Raw genomic sequence first — 16,371 nt, 5'->3', positions numbered from 1 at the left:
ACTGGGTCCTGAGGGTTGTATAGGAGCTCACGGGGCTGAAGGAAGGGCATCCCTAGAAGGAACAGCATGTGCAAAGGGGAAGGCTGCCCAGGGGGTGCCGGGCCCCGGTGCAGGCCGTCCACCAGGGAGAGGTGGGATCCGAGGCCAGAATTCAAGGAGGGCTGCGTTCGGCCGGAGAGTCTGGACTTATTCGCAGAGATCAGACTCCTCCTCCCCCAGCTGCTGATGTGCCGTCTGCCGACGGCAGAGACGACCAGGAGGAGGCGCTGAAGACGGGCAGGGGAGCTCTCCCAGCGGAAGGTGCCGGTCACCCCCCTCAGCTCCGGCACAGACCTTCCATCCAGCTGGGTCGATCCCCGGTGCGGGTCCCAGACCCCCAGACAGGCCGCCTCTGTTGTTTCCACACCAGCTAGTCTACTGGTCTTGCTGGGCCTCCGTGGGCCAGGCTGACAACCCCGAGTCACAGAAAATGCCCGGTGGGGCTGGACCCCGACCGCCGGATCTCTCTGCTCCCCGAAATGGTCTTGTTCCCACAGTGCCACCAGCAGGCGCTCAGCCCCTAGGAGAGGAGCAGGCCCACGGGTCCTTTTCGGGCACTGGCCCAGTAGGTCACCGTGTCAAGCTTGGCCAAGCCTTGGGGTCCAGAAGGGGATAGTCACCATCTCAAGGGGGCTTGTGGCTGCAGGGCCGAGCCCTCTGGGAGGCCCCCCCCCCCCGTGCCGTGGGGAGAGCAGAGGGGATCAGGGCACGTGGCCCCTGCTGCAGACCCTGCCGCTCACCACAGCCACGCCCTGAGCCCACCCGGTCACGGGGAAGCACAGGCGAAGCTGTAGGCTCAGGAAAGTTCTAGGCATTAAGCCACAAGGCCAGAATTCGAGAGTCCAAATGTTCATAAACACGTACCTCTGTTTTCCTCTGCTTTAAAGCCGGGGGGTCATATTACACACGGGGCGTTGAAGCCTGTGCGTTGTCCTTTAGCCCCACAGCAAGAGCGCCCTGAAGGCGGCTTCGCTCTGGCCAAGGAGTAGCTCTGAGTGGACCTTGTGATGCACAGAAACGTTGAGTGTCTGAATGGAGGCGCGATTACGAGCTACAGAAGGAGCATAACGCACTCCCGTGCAGGCGCGTGCGGCCGCAGGCGCAGGAGATCACCCGTGAGGGAAAGGTCGCGACATGACAGCTGCGCTCTGCGGGGTTGGGCCCGGAGCCCGGGTTTTTGTCGGACTCTTCATCTTTAACGAGGAGAGGAAGGAACCGTAGTATCAGGACCAGCTGGGGGCCCACGGGCTGGCCTGAGACCAGAGTAAAGAAAAGCCAGGCTGGCGAGGGGTCCGGCTGCTGAGCCCCGGGCGTGGGGTCCCACCTGCCAGCACAGCCCCCCGGGTCACGGTGCGCGGACCCTGCTGCTGTGCAGGGCTGGCTCGGCCCGGTTCCATCCAAACTGCGCAGGGCTCCAGAGGGACGGGCGGCCGCGGCCCGCCTGGGGACCAGCCAGCGAATGGAGGGGCTCCGCCCTCTGGTGCCCCGCGGACCGGCCAGCGGCCTTAAGAGCGCCCCACGGCCTCCGGGCGCTGGGCTGGCACCGGGATGCATTTCAGCTTAGGCGCTCTGCGTACCCGTCAGGCTGGGCCAGCCGCGTAGCCAGCCCAGACCTAACACGTTTGTTTCTTGTTCGCCCCAAGTCAAAACCAGGCGCTCCGGAAGCAGCGCAGCAGGTGGCGGTCGCCGCCCTCACCAGGAGACCACGGCCTTTTCTGAGCCTGCTGTGTCCTCGGAGCCAGCACACCTGGGGCCTTCTTGCGGACACACACAGTGGTTCGGCTGGCTGGGATTCCTTCTCTCCCCTTCTCTGTCCCTCCCCTGCTCGCTCACTCTCAAAATAAACAAACAAAAAAAGAGTCAGATGCCTAAGTGACTGAGCCGCCCAGGCACTCCAAATTATTTTCATCTTTATTATTTTTCTAATGTTTTATTTTTGAGAGGGAGAGAGAGCAAGCAGGGGAGGGGCAGAGAGATAGGGAGACACAGGATCTGAAGCAGCTCCAGGCTCCCAGCTGTCAGCACAGAGCCCGACGCGGGGCTCGAACCCACGAACCGCGAGATCATGACCTGAGCTTAAGTCGGACGCTTAACCAACTACGCCACCCGGGCGCCCCAGGCGCCCCATTTTTATCTTTATAGACGAGATGGCAGGATGCCTGGAATTTGCTCCCAGAGTAACCCTGGTCAGGGTCTGGAGGCCGAGGGGACTCAGGAGCTCCCAGGGGCTCGAGCCAGGTGAGTGGCCAAAGGTGTCAGAGTCCTCTCTCTGCTTCTGCACACACTTGAAATTTTCCATAATAAGGGACACATAAAAGGACACACCCACGTTCACAACAGCAGCCAGAAGGTAGAAGCAAACGGAGTGTCCACCGTCCACGCAGACAAAGGGACGCGGCTCAGCCATGAAAAGGAAGCGCTCCCCCCCACCCACACACACACACCGACAGACTGGAGACACTGCCTGTGGAATCAGCGGTCGCAACACGACACGCTTGCAGGTCTGCACTTACACGGGGGCCCTGAGGGTCCGATCCACAGATGGGAGAGCAGGTGGGGGGCCAGGGGGCCGCGGTCTCACGGGCCCAGAGCTCCTGTCTGGGGAGAGGAGCTGGTTCTGGACATGGGGGTGCTGGTCACAGACACTCCAAAGGTACTTAATGGCCCTGGACCACCCCCCTAAAATAGTTCTGATGGAAAAGTCTACGTTGTATGTATTTTACCACAACTCAAGTTTTCAAATCAACAGGTGTTCCCGATTGACGGTGGCTCCCCTCCCAGGTGGGACAGGGACCTCAGTGCCTTTGATCCTCGACACTGGCTCTCCCGACCACCATGCGTGTCTGGTGAAGTCAAGGGCCTGGGGTGGCGGTGGGGGGAGGGGCATTTCAGGCTCCTGCCCTGGGAACGGTGGCTTGTGCAACCAGAGCCACAGGGACCACAGTGCCCCGGGGAGAAGGGGGATGGGTCGGTGGCAGCAAGCCGGCCCTGCGGCTACGCGGGACCCAGTACCAACAGGGCAGGGAGGGAAGTGGCCTCCATTTAACTTTCCTTGTCGCCCCAGGAAAATTCCTACTCGAGGTGGCTTTCAAAGCCGAGAGGAAGTGATGAATCTGCAGGAGCCAGGAAGGGCGGGGCCACGTGCCCTGGGACCCGGGGTGAGGCCTCCCCCCCCAGCAGAGGGAATGAGAGGCCGAGGACCCCAGCAACGCGGTAAAGGGATCACCGTACGGGTCAGGGACCTCCCTTCCGAGGCTCTGGGGGCGCCGTCCGCCCCGGACGGTGCTGCACCATCCATACTCTCGCCAGCCACAAGGGGGGGTAGTTCTCCCGCCACGGAGGCCTGGAGGCAGAGCTGGGACTCTGACGTCTACACCCACAGGGGCCCAGGGCTGGGGGCTCAGAGAAGGAGGGTGTGGGGGCCAGAGAGGCTAAGGGAGATGGGAACACACATCTCGGCCCCTGGGTGCTTAGGTGGCGCCGAGGGTCAGGGTCCCGAGCAGCTTCAGCCGCTGCCCCAGGGACCCAGGCTGGGGCGGCCGTGTAATAGCACCGCTGGCAGATGAGCTCTGCAGGGCGTCGGGGGAGGGACCGGGTCTCCCTGGCGACACCAGCTGGGACGCTGTCCCCAGGCGCCCCGAGGAGCCCCGTGGGGTCAGGGGCTCAGAGCCCTGCAGCGTCACCACCTGCTCTGGAGAGGCCCCTCCCTCGGTGCCGCCCGGTCCCTGGGTCCCTGGCCCAGCCCCCGCCCTCCCCCGGACGGCACATGGAGGGGGGGCTCCGGCCTCCAGGAGCTCGGCCTCAGGAGGGGGTTGGACTCCAGCAAACAAACGCGACTGATGGGGAAGAGGGAGCAAGCGCTGAAACCCCAGATCACAGCAATTCTCCAGGGCAGACACGCACACGGCTGACACGTACATCATTATCTCGCCATCGGGGAAGCACAAACACAAACCCCATGGCCCCGGGGGTGGGGGAGGGGACATTCAGACCGACAATAACAAGAGAGAGTGGGAGCAGAGGGTGGCAGAGAGAGAGAGAGAGAGAGAGAGAGAGAGAGAGAGAGAATCCCAAGCAGGCTCCGTGCTCAGCACAGAGCCCAACCTGGGGCTTGATCACACGACCCTGGGGTCATGACCAGAGCCGGAACCAAGAGTCAGACGCTTGGGTACCTGGGTGATTCAGCTGGTTGGGATTCTCTCTTTCTCCCTCTCTTCCTGGCAGGGATGGGAAGAAACCGGAACCCACCGCACTGCTGGTGGGAATGCAGATCAGGGCTATGGCCGCGGGGCCGGTCCCCAGAAAGTTAAACGTAGGACTGGCGTGAGGCCCGGCAATTCCGCCCCGAGGTGTGCCCGTCCACGCACACACCCGTCCGTGAACGTTCACAGCAGCAGGATCCATCACAAGGTGGAAGCCAGCCACGCCCCTCACGCTGGAGACGCACATGTGGCCCAGCATGGTCACTCAGAGGCTTTCCAGATCATTCCGACATGGGTGCTGCGAGCTGACGTCTCCCCCTCCCTCTGGATTGAGGGCTGCAGGGTGGGGAGCACAGAGCTGCCAGTCCCCTGACAGACAAGGGGACGGACACAGAGAGGGGCAGACAGAGCCCTGACGTCACCTGAACCTCTGGATCCAGCTGTGCCCGACGGCAAGCCACGGAACAGGAGCCACACGGCCCCTTTTTTCTTGACCTAATGTGAGCTGCGGTTCTGTTTCCTGCAGCCCTGATTCAGGCACCGAGTCCCCCTTACAGACACACGTCTGCAGGGACAGGGGCCAGAGCCGCTCCTCAAGGTCCCCCAAAGCAAACATTTCGGGGCTCTGGTCACACAAACTACATAGATCCTTCCGCGGTGGGGACGGAGGTCAGCCACGTGCTCGTGCGGTGAGGGGCTCCCGTTCCCCATCCGGTTCCTTCCATCCCTGCCTGCGAGCTGGTGGGGGCTTGCATGCCCCCTGGGTGCCAGCCGTGCCAGGTGGCCCAGGGCCTGGCAGAGCCATTGGCGGGACCTGGGGGGGCAGGGGAGGCCCGGGTCACAGCCTGGAGGCGGCGGCGGTGGGCGGGACGAAGGCTGAGGTTCCAGGGGAGGAGTGACTGGGGTGTTTTGAGAACAGTGGCATCTGTGAGCCCCGGAAGGTTCTGTCTGAGACCGAGTTCAACCTGCTTCTGTCCCGTTTTACAGAGTTGAAAACACAGGCCCAGAGGGGTTGCCTGAGGCCGGAGAGCTACCGGCCGGGCCACTTACCGCCTCTCCTCGTGAAGATGGGCTCAGGGTGCAGCAGGGGGCTGGGGGCAGATTTAGGGGGGCCATCCAGGAGTCACCAAGTCTGGGGGCACACCACCGAGACCAACCTGACGCCCCTTTCTCCAGGGCCACTTACCGCCTCTCCTCGTGAAGATGGGCTCAGGGTGCAGCAGGGGGCTGGGGGCAGATTTAGGGGGGCCATCCAGGAGTCACCAAGTCTGGGGGCACACCACCGAGACCAACCTGACGCCCCTTTCTCCAGGGCCACTTACCGCCTCTCCTCGTGAAGATGGGCTCAGGGTGCAGCAGGGGGCTGGGGGCAGATTTAGGGGGGCCATCCAGGAGTCACCAAGTCTGGGGGCACACCACCGAGACCAACCTGACGCCCCTTTCTCCAGGGCCTTGTAAAAGGCACCAGGCTCCCTTGAGAGGAGGTGAACTCAGGGGACCCCAGGCTCACCAGGACTTAGCCAGCACGGGCTGGCTCCCCGCGTCCCACCCACCCACGTGGCCAGCGGCAGAGTCCCTGGCTCCGTGCGTTCCGTCAGGTGGCACAAACGGAGTGAGGGGCCACGAGCCCAGTCACGTCCGACAGCACACACCCCGGCCCCGCGTGCGAGGGGGCTACACCGTGGGGCGAGGCGCAGGCGCGGGAGGCGCGGGAGGGCGCTGGGGAGCACCACCGCCAGGAGGCACAGGACCCGGGCCCGAGCTCAATCCCACGGACCTCCGGGACAGAACCCAAGGTGTGCCAGCGCACGCGGCCCCGGAAGCAGCAGCTTCTCGCCCCCAAGCGAGCCCTCAGCTGGCCCTGACCCCGGCCCCTTCCCAGGCTCTAGCACCCCACTCCCCAGTCGGGAAGCCAGAGCCCAGCGGGAGGCCTATCCTAGCAGGTGGGCACTCCCCCCCCCCACCCCACGGCAGGAAGCTCGGTACCCTGCAGAGAGAGCCAGCTCCCTGCGGGGTGGGAAGGGGACAGGCATGACCATTCTAGAGAGGGGACCGGGGTGACAGCCCAGCCGCAGGCAGAGGAGCGGAGGGGCCGGTCTCCACACACACAGCGGCTTTAACGTGCATCTGCGGGGACTCTGGAGGGCAGACACCAAAGAGCCTCAGTGGGCAGAAGTGACAGCGTGAGCAGGGGAGACACGGGGGGCGGCTGTGACCCTGCGCACGCCACCTAACACCTCCTATAGGGTCCCCTGTGATTACAGGGCCACCCGATCTTGCACGATCCCCTCCTCTCAAAATCCTTCACCACCTCCGCCACGGAGGGTTGCGTACCCACAGGGCCCGAGGATCCCGAGGACGGGGTCTCTGGGGCTCGGTCGGCCCACGCAGGGAGGAGCCCCTCAATGACAGCACTCAGCCAGGGCTGCCCCGTGGGTGCCCCACAGGGTAAATCAGGGCAGCCTTCCTGCCAGGCCACCTGGCAGCATCTACCACCAGCTCCAACCGCACGCATCTCCTAGCCGGCAGCGCCTGCTCTGGGGGGTGACGCTACAGGGACATGCCAGCCAGCAGCCCAGCGGGTAGGCGAGCACAGCCCCTGCAGCCTCGTCTGCACGACTGAGCAGTCAGACACGCCCAGAATGCTCAGAGTCGGGGTGGACCAGCGTGTGCATCCATGTCCCCCAATATCATGTACCCTTTAGAGAAACACACAGGTCTGGACACCCTGAGACGGAAACCCGTCCCTGATGGGAGCAAGTAGAAAAGACAGACCAGGGAACACCGCGGTCAGCCAGGTCCCGTGCCTGTAACGGGAAACCACGAGGGGGAGACACGCGTATCCACATATACACGGAGAGAAGCCTGACAAAAATGTGCGTCGTCCCCTTGTCCACGGTTTCCACGCCCCACAGTCAACTGAGGTCTGGAAGAGGAGGCTCCCCTTCTGACGTGTGGTCAGAGGTCCGTGGTGGCCTGAAGGGGCGCCTGGGTGGCTCAGCCGGTTAAGCGTCCGACTTCAGCTCTGGTCATGATCTCACAGTTCGTGGGTTCGAGCCCCGCGTCGGGCTCTGTGCTGACTGCCAGCTCAGAGCCTGGAGCTGCTTCAGATCCTGTGTCTCCCTCTCTCTCTGCCCCTCCCCTGCTCACACTCTGTCTCTGTCTCCCAAAAATAAATAGACGCTAAAAAAAATTTTTTTAAGAGTTCCGTGGTGGCCTGAGACTTTGTCACACGCCCAGGTTGGAGCACTTCACCTCCTCCAGGGACGTTTCACCCTCCCACGTCGCCAGAAGGGGACAGAGGTTCTGGGAGAGGCCACGTTCACGTCCCTTTCATCAGTGCTGCTGTAGACGTTTAGTGTTTGCCTCTGCCTCAGCCTAACCTGTAAACTAAAGCTCCTCGTAGGTGTGATGTCTGGAGGACACGTGCTGTGGGCAGGGCTGGGTTCTAGCCACGGTTTCAGGCATCCACTGTGGGGCTTGAAACGGACCCCCGGGGATGGCTGGGGGAAGGGTCGCCGTAATCCCCTCTGAAGAGATGAACTGGTCTGGGCAGAACACAGTTCTGTTATACCAATCGTTTCATGGTTTTAACGTTTTTTTTGTGGCTCTATCACTTTAATAAGAAATAATGTTAAAAAAAAAAAGAACCCCTGCTCCCCCTAACTTCAGATCCTGGAAGTTTTGTTTCCTTCAAGAAGGAAAGATGCCTCCACCTCCCTGGACGCTGTATCTGAGCCTGGGGAACGGCCTGGTGCAGATCCAGACCTCCTGGTGGCCGCGAAGGCAGGGCGCCGAGGGCCTGCTGCAGACACACCAGCTCGGCCTGGGCATACAGCAGGCGCTCAAGAAGGGGCTGGGGAGTTGGAAGCCCCTCCCGGAGCAGGCCTCCCTGAGGGTTAGCACGCCAAATCCTTCCTGTGCTGGGGACCACGCTCTGTTTAGAGAGCACTTCGTGGAAGCCAGCCCCCCATCCATGAGCGAGGGGTCCCAGAATTTGGTCCGGGCCTGAAGGGGCAACACCCTGGCGGCACACCCAGTCCTGACGGCGCCACTGCCTGGCTCTGGGACCTGGGCCCTGCACCCTGGGCCATCTCCCCACCTCCCGCCCAGAGCAGCCGCCCGCCTGCCCGAGGGATGTGCACAGCGGGGGTCAGGGAGCCCTGCCCGCCCCGAGTGTGGGAGGGGGAGGCTGCCCACCTGTCAGCAATGGCCTCTGCCACCTGAGTGCCTGGTCAGGGCCCCTCCCGCCTCCTCCCACCCACAGTTGTCACTCAGCCAAGCATCACATGATACAGACGCCGGCTGATGGCCAGCACCCGTCTGCCCTGGCGACCCAGCCAGCCTCATGCACAGGGACGCGCGTCCTCAGCTGCCCAGCCACCCCCAGGGCCTCCCAGCACGGCCCCGCGTGCTGCCCACACGCCCAGGCCCAGCTGGGGCTGCTCCCCAGAAAGGAGAGTCCCCCTCAAACAGCACAGCTGCCCCGACGCCTCCCGGGAAACTGCCGGCTCCCGGCGCCAGGCTGCGGGTTAGCGCCACGGGGAAGCCGGACGAGGAAGTGGGGGTGGGGCGGACTGTCCTTGGGTCATGGTCCTGGCCTGCCTGCCCAGCGTGTTCTGGTTCTCTGTCCCCTGACGAGCCACGGTCAGCCTGGGGCAAACCTGGCCACGCAGGGGCGTCTGGGGTCCGTGTGCGTGTCGCACGCTCTGGTTCTCATCGGCGTCTGCAGGAGCGCCCACCACGCCTGGGCGCTGGGCTAAGCAGCGCTCAGATGCCACCTCACGCAATCCCCACAACGCAGGACGCCGGGGGAACTGACCTCACCACCCTTGGGGAGTCTGGTGACAGCCCGTGGCTGCACAGTGAGCCCCCCCCCCATCTGCAGGACGCCAGGGCCCGGCAGCGGGGACACTGGGTACCCGAGCAGGGAGACAGTTCTCACCCGGAGGCGCTGCCGTGCTGGACCCAGGAGGGTCCACGCTGCACCTCAAGAATCCGGGGGTCCTTCGGTCCCCTTGGAAAGGACAGCGTAGCCGAGGCAGCCCCTGTGAGCCTGGCCGACTCGTGCCCCGCCCCAAGGAGGCCAGGTCCCCAGCCCCGCAGGAAGCTGCCCCTGACAACAAGGGCAGGTGGGCCCTGAGCCTTCATCCGCCCAGAGCGCGGCTGGTGCAGATGCAACATCACCGGGCCGCACGCTGTTCCAGGCACCACGGATTCGTGAGGAGACCACGCCTGGCCTGGCCTTCCTGCTCCAGCAGGACAGGACGCACACCTGGGGACTCGGCGCCTCCTTGGACGGCTGTCCGCCACTGCCAGAGGCGCAGCCCGGGACATCGGCTCGCGGCCACCACCCGGCTGCGGGGCCTGCCCCTCCCTGCCCCCTCCAGCCCCGCGTAGCGGTCATGGCGGCGGGGCGGGGGGGCTCACAGCACCTGCTCAGCCGCCTTCTCCAGCACCATCGACCAGCTCAGGCCGCTGCTGAGGTGTCCCGGGGCCGCCACGGGGCGGGAGACGGACTGGCCCACCCCCAGCTCGGCTTCCACCAGTGCCTTCCTCCCGGGAGGGGGCGGGGGGGCCGGACTGCTGCGCGACATAGGGCAGCCGCTGGACGCTCACGCGAGACGGCCTCTGGGCCAGGCGTGCTGCACGCTGCCTTCTCACTAGCGGGACGGGTTTGCATTGTGACCACAGGCTGGTCCCTGGGAAGACGGCCCCTCTGATGAAGTCCCAGCACCGGCAAGGATCTCAGCCTCTCAGGGGTGCACTGGTCAGCGTGCCTTGGGGCCCCGGGCAACTGCCCTACACAGAGGTGGGGGCTGGGACCCAGGCTGCAGACACGTCCCCACCCTGCAGCCCCCTTGGCTGTGTGGCCCAGAGAAGAGGACCACGAGTCAGAACACTGCCCCCCACCATGTTTCCCAGGAAGGCCCTTGTGCTTATCCCCTCCCTCCACACCTATTTCCGCAGAGCTGGCCCCCGCCCCCCGAGGAGGGTCCTGGACACCCTGATGGGGACCCAGCCAGGGCCCAAGGAGGGAGTGGCGGCCCCTCTCTGTCCCTGCTGTCTTGGCCTGGCCGTCTCTTGGCTGTGACAATGACCAGGGTCCTCCTGGGGGCAGCCACGCCGCAGCCACCGAGGCCACTTTCATGCTCCAGTGGAGGGTGGGCCTCGGGGTTTCTGGGAGGCTGACCCACCCTTCACACGGGCTGCGCTGTCCCAGACAGAGTCAGAAAAAAGAGGCAATGGGCCTCTGAGCCCATTGAGAAAATGCAGGAAGCGGGGGTCCATCCTGCAGCCTCGAAGGGAGGCTTATCCTCCACCCTACTGCCTCCAGCGGGGGGCCCGGGGGCCAGGAGCCCCACACAGCTCAGAGTCACAGCCCAAATGTGCAGACGCATCCACTCTCCCCACCACAAAAAGGTCTTGGGGTTGGGGGGGCAGCGGGGGACCTGACACGGTCCAGGGGACGGTGACAGTGGCGTGCGCCGGCCCAGCGCAGGCTGAGGGCACCGTGCGTCCCTCCATCCCGTCCCTCAACAGGGAACCCAGCCCAGAGAGGAGAAGCATCTTCCCCAGGCTGCTCAGCAGTGATGGGTCTGAGCCCGACCAGGGTCCGTAGACTCCCTGAGCTGCGGCTCCCGAATTCTCAGACCTTCGCCGCAGCAGGGGCCATCACTGCCCCTTCACAGACGGGGAAACCGAGGCTAAGAGACTGAAACCGGGGCTCCAAGAGGAGCTCCGCAAGTGTGCGGACTCTGAACTCTGCCCACAACACGGGCTCGACTCCTTCCCGGAACCCAGAGCCCCGTTTCTGTGGGGTTTGTCAGACAACTGCCCTGTGTCCCCCGTCCTCAGTCCCAGGGAAGCTCTCCTGGTCGCTGGACCTTAAAGTCATTTCTGCAGACCCTCCCCTGAGCCCTCACACCACCTCACAGACCCTGGGCCGAGAACTCAGCCACGGGCCAGAGACGAGCTGCCGTGAGGGGACCCCGGATCCTCGCCGCCGCCGTCCCCTGCCCTGTAACTGCCTCTCGTCTGCGAAGGTCAACAAGCCAAATACAAAAGGTAAAGAAATGAACGCCTGGAAGGCACGAAATGCCAGATGCCAGCCAGAGTCTGGATGACGCAGCCGTCCGAGGCTGACGATGCCTTCTTCCTCTTATGCTCTGTGTTCTAATTTTTCTATATGAGCGCCTGTCACATTTATACTGGAAGAAGTAACTATCAAACCTAATTTCATCTTAAACCCCCAGAGGAGGAGTCATAAATGCTGCTTCTATTTATTTCCAGGCCTGAGCGTACGTAGGGGAGGCGATGAGGGGCGAACAGACCGATTTTGGACCTCGGTGCTCAGGTGGTGACTCCGCTTTTCTCTTGGTTCCTTAGAATGGATTTCGTTTCCCTCTAAAACCTGGGACGTTGGGAGCGGTAGATACTCTGGCGATAAACGGCATCTACCAGTTTTGTTCTCTTACTGCTCAAAGCTCACTGAAAACCAGAACCAAACACACTAAAACTTTAGTTAGCAAAGTTGGGAAGCTTTCCTGCCCCTGGCCAGGAACACAGAAGCATCCAGAAAGATGCCGCGGTGTGTCCTCCCAGAAGCCTCCTGCCCAGGCAGCCTGGGGCTTCTAAAGCAGTCCCCAGGACCCCCTCCCGAGCCCCTGGGGTAGACCCTCAGGTCCCACCATGACCCAGGAAAGCACACACACACAGGACAGAAAGCTTTCGGGTAACTCGTCAGGAACGGTTTCTTTACAACCAGGCGTGTGGCCTCCGGGGGGGGGGGGGGGGGGGGGGCGCGTCCGGGCTTTCAACAGGGCCACTCCCTCCCAGCTGCGGCAGGAGTCCCTGCTGTCCACGGCCTCACCGGCACACGGGCCTACGCAGCCCCCGGGGAGCCGGTCCTGAGCCCCTTCTCCAGCTCTGAAGCCCCCACCCTGCACAACACCAAAGTCACCTTGAAACCCAACATGGCGCCCACCAACAGCCAACTTGGGACCTGTGCCAGGTGCCTGGCAGCCCTGCTGAGCCCCGAACTCAGTAAGGGCCACAACTCGCAACAGCCTTTGGCCCCCAGCACCTTCCCAGGCGCCCCAGCCAGTCCCTGCAGTCGGGGCTGTGTCCTGGGGCCCGTGGACAGCAAGGCCCGCTTGCTTCCTCCCCACGTCGTGGCAGCACTGGGCCCGCAGCCTGGCGACGTCACACCTTGGTCTCCCCAGCAGAGCAGCCCGCCTCCTTTATCAGTCACCCCTCCTTGCACACACACCAGCGCAGAACAGACAAAGGGGACGCTGTCCAGTCGGAGGGAAGGCCGTAGGACCCCGAACCTTCTCCGGCCAACCGCTGCCTGGCCCCGCCCCACCCCACCCCTAACTTCCTCCAACCACTGCTTTCCACCCCTCCACCTGAGAACCCCGAGGAACCCCGAGTTCTCGCCCCTCCCCCACCTCCCTGAGAACCTTCAGGGAACACCCCCACCCCCCGGTTCCACGGGGCACAGTCCAGAAACACCGGCGCCGCTCCCCAAACAGACCGGGCCCCGCCGCCCAGCAGCCCGCGCCCCATCCTACCTGGAGGCCGCGATCTCCGCCTTCTGCTTGGCGATGGTGGCGGCGCGCTCGGCGGCCTCCACCGCCCGGTCCACCTTCTCGCGGATCTTGCTGGCACGCAGCGGGATGAGGTTCTTGCGCTTGCCGCTCACCAGCACGTTCTGCTTGTACTTGCCCTCCTCCTTGGTGCCGTCGGGGAAGGTCATGCAGCCGTAGCCGTGCCGCCGGTTGCCGGCCCACTCGCCCTCGTACTTGAGCCCGTCCGAGCGCTGGCTCACGCCGAAGCCCGAGCGCTTGTCACTCTTCCACTCGCCCACGTAGGTCTCGGTGGTGGTGGCGTCGATGTCGTCCTCGATGACGGCCAGCTCGGCCTCGCCCTCGCCCAGGCTGATGGTGGAGTGGATGTCGCTGGCGGTGGAGCTGACGGTGCTCATGCCCGCCTCGCTGCGGAACGAGCTCTGCTTGCTGCGCTGGCTGGCCAGGCTGCTCTTGGACTCGGACTTGCGCAGCTTCAGGCCGCTCAGCAGCGAGCGCCGGAACAGCCCCTTCTTCTTGCTCTTGAGGCTGTCGGAGTCGCTGTGCGCCACGAGCACGAAGCCGCCTCGGGACACGGCCGGGCTGCCGGCCGCCGGGGACGCGTCGGGGTGCAGCGCGGCGCCGTTGGTGTGCTCGCTGCGCAGGGAGTTGATGGACGTCCTCAGAGGCGAGCGGATGACGGCCGCCATGCCGTAGGGGACGCTCTGCCGCACACCGTAGCCCTGGCGCATGCCGCCGGCCCACTGGCCCTGGTAGGTCCCTGCGGAGACACAGGAGAGAGGGGTGAGCCCCGCGGGGCCCTGGGGTGGGGGTGGGGGGGCGGGACACCGTGGCTTCTCTGGGGACAGCTTGGCGCAGCTTGCATCGAGGCCGACCATCGGTGACTTCGTAAGGACCCCTGTGCCCACTTCCCACGGCTGCATCTCGCTCTCTTAGAAGCTGGGGAGGGAGGGGGGGTGTCTGAGTCTCCTACAGAGTCAGCTGGGGACGCAGAGCGCCCCCTGCACACAGGCCAAGCCCCACCCCAGGGGGAGCGGCGGGAGGCCCACCAGGAGGGAAGACATTCTCAGCGAGGGACGCCCACCTGTCGTGGGGGACACGGCTCCAGGCCACAAGCCCCATACGAGTGGATGGGGGCAGCGGGAGGGCAGGAAGGGTTCGGAAGAGCAGTAAGCGGGGGCGTCTTAAGCCCTCGGGAACACGAGGTATCGCACTCAGCCGACCAGACGGCCCCACGGGAATGCGGAGCAGAAACGCCAAAGCACTTGCACGCCACGTTCCCAGCGGCGTTTTCGGACGGCCAGCGGGGCACAGCCTGAGGGCCCGTCGGTGGGCGCACGGAGACACCGAGCGGGCCTATCCGCACGGCGGAATGTTACCAGCCGTGATACCCTGACTCCCGCTACAGCACGATGAACCGCGAGGACTTTACGCTCTGGGAAACAAGCCAGTTGCAGAAGGACAAATACCTGTGACCACACTTACGTGAGGCCCAAGAGTCCAATTCAGACAGAAGAATGGCGGGTGCCGGGGGCTGAGGGGAGGGAGGGACAGGAAGCTGTTTAATGGGGTCAGCTTGTGTCTGCGGTGACGGAAAAGTTTTGGAAGTAGATAGAGGCTATGGTTACACAATACTGTGAGTCTAACGCCACTGACCCACATGCTTAAAGAGGGATCAAAATCGCAAATTTTATTAAATATATAACATCTCACCAAGAAAAAATAAAAAGGAAAAATAAATCAGCAAAACCAGGCTTGTATTACTGGGTGCGTGATGGGAACCTCTCTGACCCTCAGTCTCCTCGTCTGTAGAGGGAGGACAAAAACCCAAGGGTTCCTACAGTCACTGCCAGGCCTCACTGGGCACCACTGAGGGGCTCCCCTCCCTGGAAGGGCTTTTTGGAGAAAATGGGGATCTGTCCCCTCACTCTTCCAACTCGTGGTCACAGGAGCGATATACGGATTTTACCTGCCCCACAGTGTTTTTGTAAAAAACTGGAGCGGCCAACATTTCAAAGTCAAGAGTCTTCACGTGAAAGCTCAGCTCTTGTTTCTCCTAAAAAAATTACAGGATCCGGCAACCCTGGATCTCTGTCCTCTAGATAGGGCGCCCCCTCCGGCCTGCCCCACTCCCCACTGCTCCCTACTGTCTCCCACGCAGGCCATCTCCTTCACGTACCTGCCCTGCACCAGAGTGAGACAAACCAAGTGTGGGATCCAAAGCCTTGTAACGTGGCCCCAAAAGATGTCAGTCACTGATATGCCACTACCCACCACGGTCACCCACACCCCCAAGTCAGAACAGGTCCTGACCCTCCAAGGGCCCGTCTGAGACCTTATCCACACAGCCTGCCCTTACTCACTCCCCACCCAATCCAGCCCAGCTGGCGCCCCTCCTCAGGAATACCTAGGGCCCCCCAGCCCACGGAGCTGACCACCCAGGACGTCCAGCATCCCACAGACCGGCCCCGGAGAGCGGCTGGGTTCAAGTTCAACCACGTTTGCAGGACAGGTCTCCAAGCCCAACCAGCTTGCCAGCTCCCCAGAGGAGGGCCTGGTATTCTAGACCCGTTATTCTCCTCAGGACTCGAGCCCGGCCTCGGGTGGGGACAGATGTGGCCGGGGCGAGGGGCCAGGACAAAGGACCAGAGAGCCCTCTGCACCAGCAGACAGCAGCCTGTCCATTTAAAACGTGACCCACAACACAGGTGCTTTCTAGGAGCTGAGCGGTCACCAGGGTTCTCGTGAACCCATCCTGGGCGGGGCCGGGCTCAGCTGCACATGCACTTCAGCCCAGTCGCATGGAACTCGTCCCACGGGTGCGGAGGGCATCTGTACCCCCACCCTGGACAGTCGTCTGGTACCTGCAAAGCTGGGTGGGGGTGAACCCCGCTGGGGGGCAGTCCTGGGCCCACTGCCTCAACCCAGCGTTCTTCCTGCCTCTGGCTGTCTGTGCCCGGCCGTGGGCACCTTCTTCTCTGGAGGGTGGGATGTGGGTTTTACCCGCACGCCCCATGCCGCCCACCGCACCCTTCCCAGACTCAGTCAGCCTGTAAGCAGGGGATGGGATGGACAAAGGCGGTGGCTGGCTGTGCCAGCAGGCACACCAGTGTGGCCCACACTGGGACCCAGGGCTGGGAGAAGGACCCTGGACCAGGCTCGGTGGTCCTGGGTGGCTCCTTCCCTGCTTGAGGGTGGGGAGGCCTGGGGCCAGCGGGCCGTTGAAGGCCTCCCGCGCCCAGTCCAAGCTGCGAATGGGCTGCCATTGCAGGGACTCTCACCTCGAAGCCCAGGGTGCCACTTCTACTTGTGGGTTGGGGACAGGGGGTCAGATAAGGGACGGGATGCAGAGTCTCACATGAACAGGTGATTTGGGGGAACATACTGCAGGGGACGTACTTCTAGAAAAGCCTTTGGGGAGGATCTGAAATTCATCAGAATTTGGTGGTTTATCCGCCACCTGGCCGGCACCACAGGTTTTGCTGAAGCGAGGGCCCAAAGGTGGCAGGCTCCCTCCCAAAGCTGAGGACCGCGTGCTC

At 63.5% G+C, this 16,371-nt stretch overlaps 1 protein-coding gene across 1 annotated transcript in view; it reads right to left on the bottom strand.

Moving 5' to 3' along the window:
* Nucleotides 1-16,371, bottom strand: part of JPH3 (junctophilin 3) — a 70,288-nt gene that overhangs the window by 25,498 nt on the left and 28,419 nt on the right. Inside the window, exon 2 of the mRNA XM_039226234.1 lies at nt 12,818-13,592. Coding sequence (XP_039082165.1) covers nt 12,818-13,592 — 775 coding nt within the window. The remainder of the gene's footprint in view (nt 1-12,817; nt 13,593-16,371) is intronic.

This window comes from Hyaena hyaena, unplaced genomic scaffold (assembly GCF_003009895.1).
Source record: "Hyaena hyaena isolate Hyena2069 unplaced genomic scaffold, ASM300989v1 scaffold_1, whole genome shotgun sequence".
Lineage (NCBI taxonomy): Eukaryota > Metazoa > Chordata > Mammalia > Carnivora > Hyaenidae > Hyaena > Hyaena hyaena.
Note: the sequence above shows the minus strand (reverse complement) of the source record. Positions and strands in the feature narration are given on the sequence as shown.